Here is an 18,094-nt window from a genome sequence, read left to right on the forward strand (position 1 = left end):
ATTGTTAAAAAATTATTACTGACGTCATTAAATTTACCAAAATAGCATAAAATTAAAATTCGATTTGTTCTTTTATTCATATTTTTGAAGTTAGAGAGAATGTGAACAAATCTAGCTTTGTTTTTATAAATTGCAAAATTAATGACATTAATAATAATTTTTTTTACATTAATAATGATTTTTAAGGTATTAAAAGTAAATTGAATGGATAAAACAAAATCAATGCTAACGTAGATTAAACGAAAATAGTAATGGTGCGCATTAAGATATGTAGCATACCTTTTACCTCCAAATACAATAAATCATCCCAATAACAATGATCAATAAGGCAAACAAACATGATCAATTGATACATATCTAAGTGTATTTCATCGAATGTAGCACTGAGATGTGAGATGACAGTGGTAACACGTAAAACTTTATAAAGCCACCATGTATGTAAAAAAAGATCATTATGCTACTTTCTAATGTTAATCTACACTAATGTACTCAGTTGGTAAGACGGTTACTCAGTTCGACCTCAGATCACGGCACACAATGATCACAAGAAAGGAAAGGGGCATCTCCATAACATAACTCACATTACATTGTCAGAAAAATGATATGCTAAAGATGACGATACAAATCTCCAGTTTCAAGTTTTCAGACAAACCTATAATAAGAGGGGTAATATTGGAACCAAAAAATGAAGCAAATGACCAAAAGCAAATTCAATATTTCATGTGGAAAAATATTCACTGTACCTCCCTAAAACAGAGATACATAATATAAGTCTGCTATCACTTGTGATTGCTACTACCCTTCTTCTTCAACAGGCTTCCAAACTTCTGCAGCAAAGGCTTCTTCTTCTTCTGACTGCCTGACTTCGAAGGTGGACTCTCGTTGTTCCCAGCGCTATCACCTGACACTGCCTCATTGACGTGATCATACAAATCAGCGCCTTCCCCTTTTGGGTCTAGCTCATCCTCGAACGATTCTTGCTCTGTTTCTCTCCCGGGAGAGAAGTCCTTCGCGTCAATCTTGCAGCTTTCCCACATCTTGAGGTCCACTTCTGTGGATTCTGCGTTTTGTTCGCCATATTTTAATTTCCCATTCGAGTTCTCGACTTCGTTAGCTTCAGCTTGCTGCTTCTCCTTGACAGGCAGCTCGTTTGGTTGAGACCGGGGCTCAGTTGCACGCCTCACGTCTCCCTTACCATTTGGTTCGGAGAATTCTACCACTTTCGGAAGCATATCATAGTCCTTCTCACAGTCCGCCAGGTCACCACTTTCTTTCTCCTCCTGCTTGGCCAGAGCTTCTTCGAGCGACTTGGATAGCTCCTCGGCTTTTTCCTGAGACGCTGCTTCCCTTCTGCGCAGTTCCTCATTCTCCGCAAGAATTCTCTGCAGTCGGCCTTCCATATCATTTAAACACTCTTTCAGCCTCGCACTCTCCTCCTTCGCTTCGCCATGTACATGCTTTAGGTACGTTGCCTCTGAATCAGCTTCGCTGAAGGACTTACTCAACCGCCCTATCTCCTCTCTCGTTGCAGACGACTCTTCCTCCGCTAGTTTTAGCAAGCTAACCAGCCGGCTTACTTCTTTTTTCATGCTAACATTCTCTTCTTCAGACTGCTTCACTGAGTTCGCCATATCTACCTCCTTCTGCTCATACTCAGCCTTCAAACTATCATAATCAAGCTTCGATTGTTCAAGCGATTTAATTAGCCTGCTCATTTCGTTTTCCATATGGGATTTCTCTTCCTCAAACTTTCTAACAGAGCTCACCAAATCTTGATCCTTCTGCTCCAACTCGGCCCTCAAGATACCATAATCGTGCTTCGACTGTTCAACTGAACCCGTCAGCCTATTAATTTCGTTTTCCATGTAGGACTTCTCCTCTTCAGATTTCCTCGTGGTGTTCAGCAAATCTAGCTCCTTCTGCTCCAACTCAGCCTTCAAGTTACCACAATCGTGCCTCAACTCCTCGACTGAATCAGTAAGAGCATCAATCAGTTTTCTTGCATCATTGATCATACTTTCATACTTCTCATTCGCTGAGTTCAGAGACAGTTTCAGATCCTCTATTTCTCTTTCGTGACTCTCTTTCTCAGCTTTACTAGAGATTAACTTTTCCTTCACGTCTCTTGCTTCCAAAGAGACTTCGTGCAATGCTGATGCCAAACTCTCCAACGCCTTCTTGTTTTTCTCCTCTTCGTCTCTGGATGTTTCCAGCTCTTTAGCGAGCTTGCTCTTCTCTTCTAACAGCGTTTCTAGGCTAGCAGCAGCGATGTTTTCGTTGTTCAATGCAATGCTTCTCATTTCTCTTGTGACTTCGAGTTCAGACTCGAGCACTTCAACCTTCTTCACCAGTTCAGAAGATTCTTCAATAGCTCGTTGAAGACTACGCTCTGTTTCCTCCAAGTCACCTTTCTGTCTATCGCTCGAGAACTCCAACAAACCGAGCTTCTCCTTAAGCACCTTGGTTTCAGACTTTGCTTCATGCAGCAGTTCATTATTCTCTTCTAGTTTCTTCACAGCGGTTCCAAGAGATTCTGAAGCCAACTTTTCTGATTCACGTGCTTGCTCAGCCTGAGACACTAGCTCCTCGACTCGTTGATGAAGCTCCATCACTAGATTATGCGCATAACATTCAGACATCTTCAAAGCCTCGAGATCAACATTGAGTTGCTCCACTGCTGCCTCTTTCTCGGCCAATTCCTCCTCAAAAAGCTTCGCTTGTTCAAGTTCTTGTCTAAGAGAATGCATCTCCAACTCTAAACCTGACACCAATTCGTTGTTCTCAACGGCCTGCATCTCCACCCTTGACTCAAGCTCAGATTTCAAGCGGATCACTTCAGCAGACAGAACCTCGACCTTCTCCGCATGAATCTCAGCTATTTTTGTTGCATCGTCAGCATGGCTCAGTGCCTGGTTCTTCGCAGCAGACGTCATCGACAGTTCTTGCTTCACCTTCTGAAGCTCCTGAGTCGCAGACAGCAGCGCAGCCACATCCACGGCATGCTGGCTCCTCACATCCTCCAACTCCTTCCGCCATTCATCTTCCTTCATGTGATTCGCCCCGATCCCCACCTGCTCCATCTCAAGCGCCCGAAATTTCTCAATCTCAGAATTCTCCTCCGCTCGTTTCTGAGCCTGCAGAGCTTCCTCAAGCTTCTCGTTCGCCTCGTCACACAATCTCTGGGCTTCCTTCACCTCATCAAGAGCCCTCGCCTTATCCTTCTCAACTGAATCCAACTTCTCATTCGCCTTCTTCAGCTCCTCCTGCGCTTGACTCAGCTCCACCTGAAGCTCCGAAGACGGCCTCACCATACGCGTTGGCTTTCTCTGACACGAAATACAAGATCAGCACAATGCAACTACGCATTTAAAACATAGTCGCTTCGACTTACATCAGTCGGGGTGCTGGGCTTGGGCGACATCCTCTCCATTTTAGCCTTGGGCGTGACTGATCCCGGGGATCGATCCATGGAGAGGCGGCCATTTTGCAACGAGGAAATCGCTTCTCCACTAGGCCTAGCAACTCCCCTGCTGATTCGAGGAGTTGCCGGTGATCCTTTAGCATTTGGAGTTCCAGATAAGCTAGATCTACACAAATCAGAAATTCTTCAACTGTTTCAACTTTAAATTCTCTAACTATAGCTAAAAATGCAAGATCCACAAATGCACTATACATTGCACATTTCAGGCATGAAATCCAATTTCACAAAAACACTAGTTACTACTACAATCCAAAATCCAAAATCCCAAATAAAGAATATTCTCTGTGAATTCCATATCTACAGCAAATCCACCCCCCAAAAAAATTGAAGCATAAAACCTAAATAAATTAAACAGGATAACTATACAAGTTCCAAAAACAAGAAATTAAAGTGACAATTTCGAGCTCCAATGTGTGTTTTTCTTCTCAATAAACACATATCTGATCACCAAACACAAAAATGTCAGATTCAATTTTTTTTTCTAAAAAAAAACGAATTCAGACACACAAAAATCAAATAATCAGATCCACCAAAAAAGTAGAGCTACGCTTACTTCGATTTAGCAGACATAGCGCAAAATCGAGAATCTATTGCTGCAATTCCTTCAAAAAGATTAGAAGCTGGGGTTTATCTATAATGTCGACATCGTGGAAGAGAAGAGAAAATTATGAGTCCAAACTCTGGGAATAAACCTGAATCCAAAATCTGTACTTGGACTGGAGTTACACAGAGTGATTATAGGAAAGAGAAAAAAAAAAAGTAAATTAAAAAAAATGGGAATGGAAATATTTGGGGAGGTGGATTTGAGTTGGGGTGTTCTTGTCGCAGATTGCATCAAACAACCGCTGCCCTTTCTCTTTTCTTTCTCTACAATCTTTAATTAGAGGTGAAATTACCATATTGCCCCTGATTTTCCTCCATTGCAAGATGCTCTCAGGCTGGAAAAACTGTGAAAGACAAAAAGAAGAGATAGAGAGACTGTGAATCTACTGATTTTTTTTCAACTAAAAAGAAGGTTGACAGACAACTCTCATGAAAGAGATACACTTTCAAGATTGAAATTTGTCTCCTTAAAACCAATAATTTGATTATATATGGTGAATCTCACAACTTACAAAATAATTAATGGACTACTAGTATTAAATTTACTCTATCTCATGATAATGATTGATATTATAATTTGATTATATATAGTGAATCTCACAACTTACAAAATAATTAATGGAGTACTGGTATTAAATTTACTCTATCTCTATACATGGGCAGTGTTACAAAATTTTAGGAGAGGTTATTTATGTGTTATAGAGAAAGAAACTATTCTCTCCGTCCCACATTTATAGTCACATTTAGTTAGGGCAAAGTTTGGATGTCAAGGTTAGTTTTGCGTCTCATGCACGTAGTATGTTGTTTAACGGTAGACGTTTTTATAAGTTGTGTGATTAATCAAAAATTGACCAAATTTTGTGGGTTTTATGACATATGGCAAAGTTTGTATGTCAAGGTTATGATTAATATGTGGAGTAGGTTTTCATTTGGAAAGTTTTGTTATAAAAGACATAATTAAATGTTTTCTATTGATGTTTATTGAGATTGGAATAAATTCAAGAAAAAAGAGAGAAAATCTTATACTACTCCACTATGCTTCAAGACTCAATTTTCAGACTTTATTAAGAGAGAAACTTTAATCAAGAATGAATATTTTCTTTTGATTATTGTGAAATTGGGATTAATGTGTGGATTTATTTGGTTTAATTTGGAAAATTTTGTTGGAGAAGACATAATTAATTGTTTTCTGCTGATGCAGTTTATTGTGGTAAGATGTGCTATTAATAACTTGGAATAAAATTAAAGAAAAACAAGTATGTTACTAAATGCTTCAAGATTCAATTTTTAGACTTTATTCCCATTACGTTATTATCTCATAATCATGTGCAAGTGGGGGAACATGTTTTTTGTTTTTTCTTTTTATTGGTTAAAAGTAGGGATGTCAATCGGGCTAACCCGTTCGGGTTCGGGCCAGCCCACTCAGATCGCCGGGCTATTTAGGTGCGGGCCATTCGGATTATGGATTTTTCGGGTCATACATTTTCAACCCTAACCCTAACCCGTCGGTTTTTGGGCTAACCCATCGGGCTATTCGAGCTTAAAAGTTCTCTTGTATCAAAATTTTCTTCTATAAAATAATTTTAAATTTTAGATATTTTTTTTCTTTTTAGTTTAGAATCATATAAAATCTTCAAATTTTCATAGTTTTCTTCAATAATACTTGAAAAGAAGCCTTTCATCTCGATCAACTACAATATAAATTAAAGCTTGTATTCGTGTTATTATTATGGCATTGTTCGTAACTAATTCTTAATGAAAATTAAAAATCATATCTTACATGAATCATTATTAAAATGATAAATATATTAAGATTTTGATGGGTTAGTTCTTAATTTTGTCTTGATTGGTTTTGGTGGTGGTAAGACACTAGTGGCAGATGATGGGACGGTGCAATAATGAATTGAAATGGAACTTGAAAGCTAATATTATGGGATCGAATGAAAAAAATGTAGAATGCAGATTGAATAAGACTAATGATTGTGTAGAATGAAGATTGAGGATTCAAAAATATTAAAAAATCCCTAAAACTTAATATTTTATAATTAAAACTCACAACCCATCGGGCCGATCCGCAACCCGTTCGGGCCAACCCGTTTAACCCGCCAACCAATTCGGGCCAACCCGTTTAGCCTGTTTTGTATTCGGGTAATAAAATCACAGCCCTATCCTGCTCATATTACTGGGTTGTTCAGGCCGGTCCACGGGATTCGGGTTGAATTAACATCCCTAGTTAAAAGGTTACGAAGATACTATTAATTGAAGTTTATATTGATATTGTTATGATATATACTAAATGATATGATCAACATCATTTGTTTCATTTCTTTATATGGCGGAATTTATTAGTATGATTTGCATGGTCGCTCAAAAACGGAATTTATCCCAATTTTTGTTGGTAAATACTTCCTCCATCTCGTATTAATGGGCATATTTACTTAGCTGTGGATCCCAATTAGTGTAGTTGGCCTAGTAATATATTTCTCGGTCTTACACACAGGCCCGGGTTCGATTATTCTCACCAACGCCTTAATCAATTTCTATCTTGTTTGTTTAGTAGTATCTTCAAATTTTGCATTTTATTCATACTTTATTTATCTTTTTAGTATTTTTAAAACTATTCTATTGGATTAAAAACCAACACAATTCACACACATTCTCGTGTAATGCATGTTTCATCATAATATATAATTAGTTTTTATCTTTCCGATTTTTCAATGCACATCTACATCATGTTTGTTTTATTAAAATTAAAATTATAGATTTTGTGCAAGAAATAATTAAATAAAATATTAAATTCATCCGATTTTGAAGCTTCGAATCGTTAATATTATTTATCGTACCTTTAAACGAAAAATCTTGAATCCACCACTGCATTTACTTTTCCGCACTCATTTTGTAAATAGTAATAAATAGTTAAAGTGAATAAATAGTAAAGTAAGCGAGAGAATAATATAAAGAAAAATCTTCTTTACCTTATTCTCTCTCTCATTTTACTATTTCTCGACTTTAACTATTTATTATTATCATTTTTACAAAATGAGTGCAAAAAAGTAAAAGTGATAGTTAATGCGGGACAGAGGTAGTAGTAGTTGTATGTGTCAACTTCTATCCAAATTGGAGGAGTCTAAATTTTATATGGCGAGAACAACCCCGTGTACAGAAAATAGATTTTGTTGGCTTAGCTTTCTGTAAATCTTGTCCAAAGAATCTGATATTTGGTGATAACCTTTTTCTTGCAGAACCTCATTCACCCTGGTTGATATCTTTGACCATCCTTTCTTAATTGCAACAATCGAGCGGATCTGTGCAAAGATTATTTTTAGGACTCCTCCAATCACCAAGATGACCAGTGGCACTCCTCCTCACCTTTGGACTACAACGTTCACCACCTCTTCTAGCTCTCCATCACAATCTTCAAGCTTGTCGAAAACTTGCAATTTCAATAGGGGAGAACTCTCCTCTTGGCTTAGACCACCCAATGGTGAGGCATCCTGTGAATGTTAGCTCCGGCAGGAACATCGTTATCCCCAGTGATCAACAAGACTTTGCCCTTGTCCTAGGGCAAAATTTCTTTAATTCGATCATATTCTTCGAGCCTCCCAACATCGTCGAGGACTAGCAAGAAGCTCGTATTCTCCAAGCTCTTGTGGAGTGATTCAACTAGGCAATCCTCATCTTCGGGAAACGTTGCTTCTCCTTCGCCGGCTATTTTCTTAAGGATAGAATGAAGAGCCTCCGGCCTGCTGAAACCGTCAGTGACGTCAATCCAGAAGTGGAATTTGAATTCCGAGACAACCTTTTCATGCTCAAACGTCCTCCGGCCAAAGGTTGTCTTCACGATACCTGGCATACCCGTGATGGTGATCACGTCAAGCCCGTCCTTCTGATCCAACAGCTTGTTTATAATATCGTCTTCTTCTTGAACGCATACACTGTTTTTGTCAAAGTTCCATGGGGATGGAGCTTCCTATTAACAAAGAGAAAGGAAGGTTGGTTGTTGAACACATTTCAATAGTAGTAATATAATGAATAATGATGTATAGTGTATATCATGACTAAGATATGAATCAAGTTCCTTTTCGAATTCTATTTTTGAAATACATAGTACATATGGTGCAGTTCGAACGTAGAAATCGGGTTAAAACCTTCAGTGTCAAAATGACTTGAAATTCGCATAGTGTCAGAATGACCTGAAATTCGCACGGTGCATATGATAGATTTTGTCCATCTGACATCGTTTAGGGGGTGAGAACGACATTTTACTGTTTTGGTTTTTAGCACTCTTACATGACATGCATACATTGACTGATTTCAATCAATCCATAGTTTTGGTTTTTAGCACTCTTATATGAAGTATTTGACATTCACATAGATTGATAATTATGTAACTAATGCTACAATGTGACATTACTCCTACTGGATTTAGAACAAATGCTACTCCCTCCATCCAATATAAAACGAACAATTAATGAATCTTCTGCCTGTGTATTGACTTGTTCCCTCCATTTCAATAGATATGTGTCACCTTTTGAGTTGATGATTAGAGAAAAAAGTCTACTTTGCAACATAAAGAGAACAATTGAAGTTTATTAAGTGCTCCCTCCGTCCCAATTAATATGACACACTTTTCTTTTCAATTTGTCCAAATCAAGATTGACACATTTAAATTTTTGTTCTTCAATTAATACATTAAATCACTTTTTTCCCTCAACAATATATATTCAACTCTATTCCTCTCTTCAATTAATAGTTACACCCACTCTCTCTTTAATTAACCACATTAATCAACAACTCCGACTAAAAAATGTGTTCTAGGACGCGAGGGAGTAATCGACATTTATATTCAGGGACTACATTTGGAGAAACAATTTTGAGTGGCAAAATTCTATACATATATAAAGGGGGAGTTTTGGGGGTATTTATGGAATTATCAATAGAAGTTTTGGGGGTATTTATGGAATTACAATACTTGATGCTAGAATGAAATTCTATTTACTACGCACCAATGGTTGTACATTTAGGAGTGAATAAATAAAGTTGTACTTTCAATTTTGTGCTTTATATTTATATAATGTAGATTTTAGTGTTCGGTAGAAATTGTTTATAAAATTGTTTATACACGTGATTTGTACACAATCGAATGGTATGTTGTTTTGTGCTTTTTAGTTATGTTTTTGCAAGTTATAAGAAATCATTAGCTATGGACTTTTTTTGTATTCAGGGCATAAGGATTCAAGCAACTATTCCACGAATTCTACATGCAAGATTTGGTGAACTGAACCCAAACATCACAAGCAACTATTAATATTCATTGCTAAAAGTGTGAAACACGTTTACAAACAACAAATAATACCAAGCCCTTTCATTTCGTTAAAAGTGGCGGTCAAGTGCCAACCAACATTATCAGTTTCAAAAATTCACTAAATTATCAGCCTTTTCTTCTTCCACATATTTAGGGCATTAATTTTCTGTACTCCTTCCAACTTCTTTCCCTCTCTATAAATTTTCATGAATTTCTCCACTAAGTTCGTCGCAGTTCTCCTTGCCATTGTGCTAGAGTCCTCCATCGTGATTCTGGGAAGAAAACCGGAGACGAGTTAGATGGGTAATGAGTTGGTACTGTTTACATACCTCATGATCAATTCTTTTTTTGATATTGAAACGTTGGGTAGAAGGGAAGAAGAGAAGCTCTGAAACTTAAAAGAAGTCGAAGAAGATAAAGAGACTCCAGAGGCGTGGACGAAGAAGAGACTCAAAACTGCTTATATTTTAGGCTATGAACTTATTATTCGTTTCATGAGTTGGTGGCAGGAATTCAAGGGCATGGACCCAATAAGTTGGGCTTGATATTTAGCTGATGTAATTGGCTAGATTGTAGTACTAAGTAATTTGTAAAAATGCGTTTTACATTCTATTACTGATTTCCAAGGTTTAATAAATATGTTTTAACGGCCTTAGTATAAATGAATGAAATCTTAGTTAATAATATTATATATGCATCATTATTGTCAATATACTCTTACTGTTGCATGATCGAGTCTTTTCCATTGTATCAAAAGTTTTAAATATTAGATAATAATATTGTGTAATATTTAATGCACAATAATAATGATGATAATTAAATTTTTTAATTCAATCCAATATGTAATATAACTTAAACCTATATTATTTTTTTAATTTCAATGTTTAAAATGATTTCATTTAAATTTTTACGGGTTATATAAAAGTGGAGTTAGGAAAATAAAAAGAATGTCATTATGATTTTTTTTTTGTTACAATTAAGGTAGTGAAAAGGTTTTATTTATATTTGTGATAATTATGAGAAGTAGAAATAAAAAGGTTTTTGAAGATAAATTGATGAGAGGTGGAAGTAAAAAGTTTTTTTGAAAATAAATTAATTACTTATTAAAAATTTTCAAGTTAAATAGTAGTACTCCACTACTAAAGTACTAATCAAACGTCTATAATATTAAGTTTTTTATTATTATTGTAGTAATAATTTGGGGAAGTAGAAATGAAAAGGTTTTGGAGGTGAAAAGGTTTTTTTGGGTTCGCGTAATAATGGAGAGAAGTGAAAAGGTTTTAGAAGAGGTGATTAAATGAAAAGATTTTGCAAAGAGATATTAATATTTTTTATGATATTAAAGTGATAATATAGAGCAATACAGTAGTGATAATATAGAGCAAAACAGTAGAAAAATTATTGGAAAGAAAAATTAAAAAATGGTAGTGATAATATAGAGCAATACAGTAGAAATGTCTAATTTAAGTGATCCAAAATTATGGTTACATAAATTAGTAACATAAACAAAAATATAACGGGCAATAATATGGAGAATGCCTAAATTTGGTGAATAGCCTAATAGTTCATCTCAATAACTTAAACCTAATCAGATTAATAATAGTGTAAATACTGAAAAGGACTAAATCCAAATATGTAAAACGAACAGGTGGGAGTTTTGAGGGAAATTATCATAAATGTCATATAATTGCAATAAAATCACGTCATAAGTAAAGGGAAGTCAAAATGATTTTAAGTTTAGGGTTTAGTTTTGGGGTATTTATGGAATTGTAATTTAAATTAGATATTATTATTTACATGAAACTAATTTTTTTTTGGCTAAATTGTCGTAAATATTTACCTTTGAACAAACGCGTAGAACTCTTTGCGCAGGGAAAAAAGAATAACGCATCGCATTATTTCATGGCATAATAAATATGTATATTTTCTTTTACAATCTACCCCATATGTTTTATGATTAATAGGCTATTGTATATTTTCTTTTACTAACTAATTTTTCCATAATAAATAAGCCATCGTACATTAGTTTCAATTGTTTAGTTCATTTCATTTTAATTGATTATTTGTTTAAAGTTATTAGATTTATTGAATAGTTAACTCATTTAATGATTTATTAACCTAATGTATTTGATTCATTTTAAGTTTTTATGTTCTTCATAATTTTATTAAATTATTTTTTTTCCCCTAATTAAAATAAGTGATCAATAAAGTAAAATCGAACTGGGACGGAGGAGACTTTTATTGATGTTTGGCTCATTTGTTGGTCATGATGAGTATAATTTAAAGTTAAGGGTTTAGGATTTAAATTTCAAGGTTTGGGTTTTTAGTGTATAGGGACTAGAAAGTGTCTCACCAGTGCAATCGTAAACTATAGTAGTAGCTTTTGATAAACAATATCTTGAGAAGTAAACAAACATATCTTAATATATTTTTATTATTAAATACATTTATAATTTTAGATTCATATATAGAGCTCGACTAAAAAGTGTCTCACCAGTGCAATCTTAAATTATAGTAGTAGCTTTTGATAAACAATATCTCATTAGGAGAAATAAACAAACATATCTTAATATATTTTTATTATTAAATACATTTATAATTTTAAATTCATATATAGTACTATAATGTTTCGTACTATTTCTTATTAAGATTTCATAATTTGATATAACTAATAAGCCGTGCATAGCACGGGTGTAATACTAGTTACAGTAAAACAAGAGACTATTAAATTGACGTTTCTACGTACCATATATTTATAGTTGAAGTTAAAACAAGGGTCATATTTTAAATCTTTTCACTTGCTCTATGATAACAATAAAGAAAACTTTTTAACTTCCCTAAATTTAAAACAAAAAAAATAGACCTTTTAACTTCCCTAAATTTTAAACTAAAAAAATCTTTCATTTTATGAATTGAAATTAAGAGAAAATCTAACATCTAAAATATTTATTACGAATATGATATGTGTAAGTTGTAATTAAACGAGCAAGCAATGAAACACGTCGTAAATAAAATAATTTCATGCTAATATTTGGATTCTCCATCACAGTATTTTGTATTTAGATCCATTAATTAGTTTAGTAGAATACCAAAGAAAATTGTAAGCTTAAAAATTATATACCGATATAATGAAACGTTCAACCTCAATAATTGTAGTAAAAGTTTTAAGTAAACACTAAAACCTTTATAAATCATAATCAAATAGTACTCCTATAACTAATTCTGATATATAAATACAAAATTAATCCAGAGTAAATAATACACATTCAAATCATAAGATATATTCCAAATAAAAAGTTAAAAAACAATTCTATTTTCTCCCTCATTATTACAAAGTTTAATTTACCCGCCCTTTTCGAGAAAATGAAGTTTCCTTTTTCCCGCATGCCAACTCCTCCACCAGATTCAGCAGCCTCGCCGCGATTTCCCCGGCGCCAGGCCGCGCCGTCGCCTCCTCCTCCACACAACGCCTCGCGAGCTTCGCCACCTCCACCGCCGCATCAATCGAGTACCTTTCCCCCATCTTACAATCCATCCACCCCCTCAATTCCTCTTCCGATCCCAAAACCCTCTCTAACTCATCGGAAATCCTCCCTCCGCCGCCACCAATCGCCGGCGTCCGCCCCGACATGACCTCCACCACCATCACACCGAAAGCGAACACATCGCCGCTCGGCGAAACAATCCTCTCTCTCTCATACTCCGGCGCCGCCACCAACCATCCTTTTCCCTCTCCCCTGTTTTCCTCAGAGAGAGAAATCCCCAAATATCCGATTTTTGCGCCAAATTCGCCGTCGAGGAATATATTCCCCACGCTCAATCCTATGTGGAAGAGATTCACCGCGTCGTGAAGGAACCGCATCGCATTCGCTACATCCAGACATATCTTCAACCTCCGATTCCAATCCAAAAACCGATCGCACGACGCGATGAATTGATTCTTCATCGCCAATCCTCCATGGATCCAATCCCGCACCGATCCGTTGCTCGCGTATTCGAGAATCAGGAACGAATTCGATCCATTATCCTCCGCGGTGCCATAAACCCTAATCAAATTAGGGTGATCGATCGCCCTCTGGTTCGCGATCCTCGAAACCACATGCCTCGGGAGGCGGCGGATCGCGACGTCTCCGCCGTCGAGGCGGCCGCGGTGGACGGCGCCGGAGATGAGGTTGCTCGAGCTGAAATGCTGTGTGGCCTTCTGCAGCTGCTCGAAGCTGTAGGTTCGGAGGAGATTTCTGTTTGCCTCGGAGCTTGGTTCGTCGAAGCTGTGGCGAGATCCGTCGAAGGAGACTTTGTTGTCTGTCGCGGTGCGGAAGCTCAAGCTCAGCCTCTGCAGCTCGGAATCCGCCTCGTGCTTGATCGAATTCTCTCTCCTCAGCTTCTTCATGTTGTTGATGAGAAAGAAAACTGTCGCTGCAATGGCGGTTATGAGGAGAATCCCGGCTGCGGCAACGGCCACGTAATCTGCTGTCATCCACATTTTGGGCGGGATGGGCAAAACCGAACCTGATCCCGATCAATATTTTTCTGCGTCCGGCCCTATATGTACACTAATGGGCGAGTTTCCGTCCCTATATATACACCAATGATCGAGTTGAACTTGAGCGATATTTTTTCTGCGTTCGTCCCAATATGGACACTGATGGGTGAGTTCGAACTCGACTGATATTTTTTTCTGTGTCCGTCTCTACCTCGACAATCGTCTGAGGTGACATTTAACTCAAGCTGGGCTGGTTAGAGCAATGAAAAAATTCTTGATTTCGAGATTGGGGATTGAATTGGATCTATAACCTGGATTTAGAAGGGAGTTGGGAGACAGAAATCTTGGATTTAGCTCTAACAATATTTCTATATGTGATAATGCATTCATTTTGCTCTTAGTAAAATCTTTGAAATGAAATTTGATTGGATTTGCATGTTCCATACTTAATTAGTTATTGTGATTCGTACATGGGGTGTAGTATTTAATAATCAAGCACACATACAGAGATATCGCAACAGATCTATCAATACTTGGTGATTTTATAATGGTAGAATCAAGAATTATACACCATAATCTATTAGCTCATGATCTGTTACGTTTTGAACATGATCCAATGGACGAGGGTGATACATTGAGCCAATTTCACATAGATTCGAATAGTCCATTGAATTTAGAAAATTCATGCTAAAATTTTATAACCTGACAAAATTTCAGTCCAATTAGCCACAATCGAAAAGCTAGACCTGATCAACAGAATGTGATATACTAGGCTGATTTCACATAGATAAACGGTAAAGATGTCAATTCTGTCTGAAACCCAAAACCTAAGCTGAATTGTTCGCTAAATTTAGAGAGTTAATGTAAAAAAAATTACACTCCAATGAGCCCACAAGTGAGTAGAGGAGAGCTAACCCGAAAGCCAACATGCGGTCCATTGTATCGAAACTGAATATGAGGAGAGTAGAAATTTCATTTGTAAGCATGTGGCGCACACAGCATCAAGAGTAAGGTCCAAAACATACAGACACCTGAATCACAATACAAGCAATGTCTTCAAAAACACTGATCTAAATATGTGAACATGGTAATAAACTTGACATAGATGTATTTTAATTATCAAATAACTATAATCCCAAAATAGACCGTAATAATACAGTTCAAAGCAATAGATTATAGGTCGCCATCCTCGTCCCCCGGAGTAGCTAACTACTTTTCTGGGCATTCTCTACACTCTTGTACAGTAGTGATATAACATGAGCAGGATCTGGAGCTCCAAATACTGAGCTCCCCGCAACAATGCAGTTTGCTCCTGCTGAAGCAGCCAGATCGATTGTCGAAGGTCCTAACCCGCCATCGACCTACGGAGAATCAAATTATCATCGTTGATCAAGTGGTTAGATTTATCACGTGGACGATTTAATCATACTGGATGCAATCTGACAATAAATGTTTTTGGACTTATAAACTATGAATGGGCAGAACTCATGTTGGTATTCATCTCTTTCTGAGAGTATAGCTATGCATTAGTTAATTCTCTAGCTTGAGTTCTAAGGTAAATGTTGGCAAGCCTAGTAATCAACTAATGGCTGTTAAAACTATGGTACAATTATCATTAAAATAAAATAATACTATGATGAATGACATGTTTAGCACAAATAGTAAGAAATTTGAAAGTTTGTGTGGTGTGTGTGTGTTTGTGCAGTGTGTTTGGGAGTTCTCAAATTTTACAACTATTTGAAATTTCAAACATTTAGTTTTGCCATGGCATTCAAACAGTAGAATTATGAAGATTTGGAATTGCAATTCAATTTAAAATACAAATATTTTTGTTCCAAGTAGTGGATTTGAAAATAGAGGTTCTGAATGTAAATATAATGTGTATAATATACTATATTTATACAATTATACAGCTTGAGTTCTTAGGTAAATGTTGGCAAGCCTAGTAATCACTGGCTGTCAAAACTATGGTAATATTTCACTGAAATAAAACAAAATTATGATGAATATTAACACAAATAGTAAGAAAACTGAAATTTAATTTAGGGATAGGCAGTCACCTCTATGTCGAGTGATGGATACTTCTTTCGCAGAACACGAACCTGAAGTTTGATAGTCATTGTGTTATGTGCCACAAGGAAAATGGTCAGCAGGAAATAAAACGTTGGAGTGGGGAATAATGGCTCACTTACCTTATCCATCATTTCTGGCATAAACTTTTGCCCACCAAATCCAGGTTCTACTGTCATAATGAGAACCATCTCCACGGGATTTTCACCCTCAAGCTGTCAACGTGGAAAGCCAAGTTAGAGACGAAAATCTTACTCATGAACTCATTTATATACCACCTAAGTAATTATATTGAGAATCACATACCAGTGGGAAGACCTCTTCAACCGGGGTTCCAGGCTTCAAGGAAACTCCAGGCTTCATACCCTTTGACTTGATCTTTTGCACAAGTTCTTGCCAGTTATCTGCAAGACGTGACATGTTTAATTCATCAATCATCACTATCAGCAAAACCTGATTATAATTCTAGGCATAGAGTAACCAGAATAAGAGGAATGGAGAAAGTTCAGAGAGCAACAATCCACCTTTAGAGACTTCTACATGAAACGTAAAACCAGAAGCACCTGCTTTTCCAAACGGCTCAACATAATCTATAGGATTTGTTACCATCAGGTGGCAATCTAAATACGCTCTGTAAAGTAAGAATTTCCAATATGATCGTCAAAAGCAGAACATCAGAATGTGAGAGTTGATATTTGAGGAAGAGATGAAGTTATTACTGTGTGTGCTTTCTCAGGCTCTCTATCACTGGAGCCCCAATTGTGAGGTTCGGCACGAAATGACTGTAAAAGATTTAGGTATCAGTTTAAATAATCCAATAGTTAAATTCCGATTGAGGTAAAAGATTTAGTAACGTCTTGAATATTTTCCAGGCTTGGTATATGATCAGCAGCAGCAGAATGTGAGATAGATGACCCTTTAACCGAGTAACAAGTAAGAACCTACCCATCCTGCAATAAACCAGAAATCAGTTATATAGCGCATGGCAAATTCCCAACGAACGTTCATCACTACAACTAAGTTAGCTGCAAAAACTAGCATTAGATTCACAAAAATATGCGACACAGCAAGAACAATATCAACAGTCTCTCACATTTTAATGCCATAGATCGATGATGCGTACTGATTTATTGCACGTTTCCATGTGTAAATAATGCCACGATCTATGAACAATCATCAGTCCATCATTTCAAAATTTTGATCCAAATGTTGGACTAGTTGGAGAACTATCAAATCGGAACTTCAAACTCTAACTTAAGGATGAGGTGGTCGTTTATTTGAAGAGATGTAAACCTCCACCCTATTGAAATTAATCGAATTGAATACTAAACCGAACTGCTTGAACTCAATTTCAGTTCAATTCAATAACAATAAGCTAACTACTATTAAGCTACAAAATGCAAACGATTCTAGCTCAATATCTCTTGGTTCTATTCAAAGCGATATCTCGAATAACTCGTGCTTTAAACCTCAAATTTCAGTTCAATTCAATAACAATAAGCTAAAAGGGAGTTTTAAGTTACAAAACGCAAATGATTCTAGCTCAGTATCTCGAATAAATCGTGCTTTAAACCTCAAATTTCAGTTCAATTCAATAACAATAAGCTAAATAGGGAGTTTTAAGTTACAAAACGCAAATGATTCTAGCTCATAATCTCGAACAAATCGTGCTTTAAACCCCATATTTCAGTTCAATTCAATACCAATAAGCTAAATACTTAATAAGTTACAAAATGCAAATGATTCTAGCTCGATTGCTCTTCGTTTTATTCAAAGTGATTTCTCGAATAACTCGTGCTTTGAACCTCAATTTCAGTTGAATACCAAAAATCAACCCGATCAATACACACAAATCGAGAAATCGAAAATGAAATACCATAATATCCATATGCAGCCAATCCGCGCCGCATCGGATCATCCGTTCCGCCTCCGATGCTAGATTTGCGAAGTCCGATGATAGCATAGACGGCGCGATTTTTGGCTGCACCATTTCGTTGATTTTCTTCAACTTCTACCAACTTCGCCGCAGCTACCAAACTAGAAAGAGATTTAGAGAGGAATTACAAATGTGTAAGTAGAATTTTGGATTTTAACTTTTTCAGCCGATATTATGGAATTAATCTTATTGGGCCGATTGTATTTTGGTATGATT

At 36.3% G+C, this 18,094-nt stretch overlaps 4 protein-coding genes across 4 annotated transcripts; all 4 read right to left on the reverse strand.

Moving 5' to 3' along the window:
- Window positions 1-538: 538 nt before the first annotated feature.
- Window positions 539-4,479, reverse strand: LOC125219881 (weak chloroplast movement under blue light protein (DUF827)). The gene is made up of 3 exons (XM_048121974.2): window positions 4,035-4,479; window positions 3,392-3,587; window positions 539-3,326 (listed from the first exon to the last, which is right to left on the reverse strand). Exons 1-3 carry the CDS (start codon window positions 4,049-4,051, stop codon window positions 780-782), a joined length of 2,760 nt encoding a protein of 919 aa, XP_047977931.2. The 5' UTR covers window positions 4,052-4,479; the 3' UTR covers window positions 539-779.
- Window positions 4,480-7,449: 2,970 nt separating this feature from the next.
- On the reverse strand, window positions 7,450-8,322 carry LOC148933726 (putative disease resistance protein At1g59620). The gene is made up of 3 exons (XM_089061255.1): window positions 8,233-8,322; window positions 7,692-8,054; window positions 7,450-7,578 (listed from the first exon to the last, which is right to left on the reverse strand). Exons 1-3 carry the CDS (start codon window positions 8,320-8,322, stop codon window positions 7,450-7,452), a joined length of 582 nt encoding a protein of 193 aa, XP_088917381.1.
- A 4,280-nt stretch (window positions 8,323-12,602) lies between these two features.
- LOC148933727 (protein LYK2-like) lies at window positions 12,603-14,680 on the reverse strand. The gene has a single exon (XM_089063058.1). It carries the CDS (start codon window positions 13,870-13,872, stop codon window positions 12,727-12,729), a length of 1,146 nt encoding a protein of 381 aa, XP_088919184.1. The 5' UTR covers window positions 13,873-14,680; the 3' UTR covers window positions 12,603-12,726.
- Window positions 14,681-14,880: 200 nt separating this feature from the next.
- Window positions 14,881-17,953, reverse strand: LOC125223712 (ribulose-phosphate 3-epimerase, cytoplasmic isoform). The gene is made up of 8 exons (XM_048126975.2): window positions 17,819-17,953; window positions 16,888-16,892; window positions 16,662-16,724; window positions 16,467-16,573; window positions 16,249-16,346; window positions 16,065-16,157; window positions 15,933-15,974; window positions 14,881-15,233 (listed from the first exon to the last, which is right to left on the reverse strand). Exons 1-8 carry the CDS (start codon window positions 17,930-17,932, stop codon window positions 15,078-15,080), a joined length of 678 nt encoding a protein of 225 aa, XP_047982932.1. The 5' UTR covers window positions 17,933-17,953; the 3' UTR covers window positions 14,881-15,077.
- Between the last annotated feature and the right edge of the window lie 141 nt (window positions 17,954-18,094).

The sequence above is a fragment of the Salvia hispanica genome, chromosome 1, assembly GCF_029641045.1.
Source record: "Salvia hispanica isolate PSC_SH4W2 chromosome 1, Shi_PSC_v1, whole genome shotgun sequence".
Lineage (NCBI taxonomy): Eukaryota > Viridiplantae > Streptophyta > Magnoliopsida > Lamiales > Lamiaceae > Salvia > Salvia hispanica.

What these genes read in the sequence shown, in the direction of transcription:
- LOC125219881 (XM_048121974.2), bottom strand. An exon ending in AGCCCAGCACCCCGACTGAT is followed by an intron (nt 3,327 to 3,391) that starts GTAAGTCGAAGC and finishes ATTTCGTGTCAG; the next exon opens with AGAAAGCCAACGCGTATGGT.
- LOC148933726 (XM_089061255.1), bottom strand. Translation starts at nt 8,322, where the DNA reads ATGTCAGATGGACAAAATCTATCATATGCACCGTGCGAATTTCAGGTC. An exon ending in AAGTCATTTTGACACTGAAG is followed by an intron (nt 8,055 to 8,232) that starts GTTTTAACCCGA and finishes CTTTGTTAATAG; the next exon opens with GAAGCTCCATCCCCATGGAA. An exon ending in TCTTGCTAGTCCTCGACGAT is followed by an intron (nt 7,579 to 7,691) that starts GTTGGGAGGCTC and finishes TAACATTCACAG; the next exon opens with GATGCCTCACCATTGGGTGG.
- LOC148933727 (XM_089063058.1), bottom strand. Translation starts at nt 13,872, where the DNA reads ATGTGGATGACAGCAGATTACGTGGCCGTTGCCGCAGCCGGGATTCTC.
- LOC125223712 (XM_048126975.2), bottom strand. Translation starts at nt 17,932, where the DNA reads ATGGTGCAGCCAAAAATCGCGCCGTCTATGCTATCATCGGACTTCGCA. An exon ending in AGCCTGAGAAAGCACACACA is followed by an intron (nt 16,574 to 16,661) that starts GTAATAACTTCA and finishes CTTACTTTACAG; the next exon opens with AGCGTATTTAGATTGCCACC. An exon ending in TTGAAGAGGTCTTCCCACTG is followed by an intron (nt 16,158 to 16,248) that starts GTATGTGATTCT and finishes CCACGTTGACAG; the next exon opens with CTTGAGGGTGAAAATCCCGT.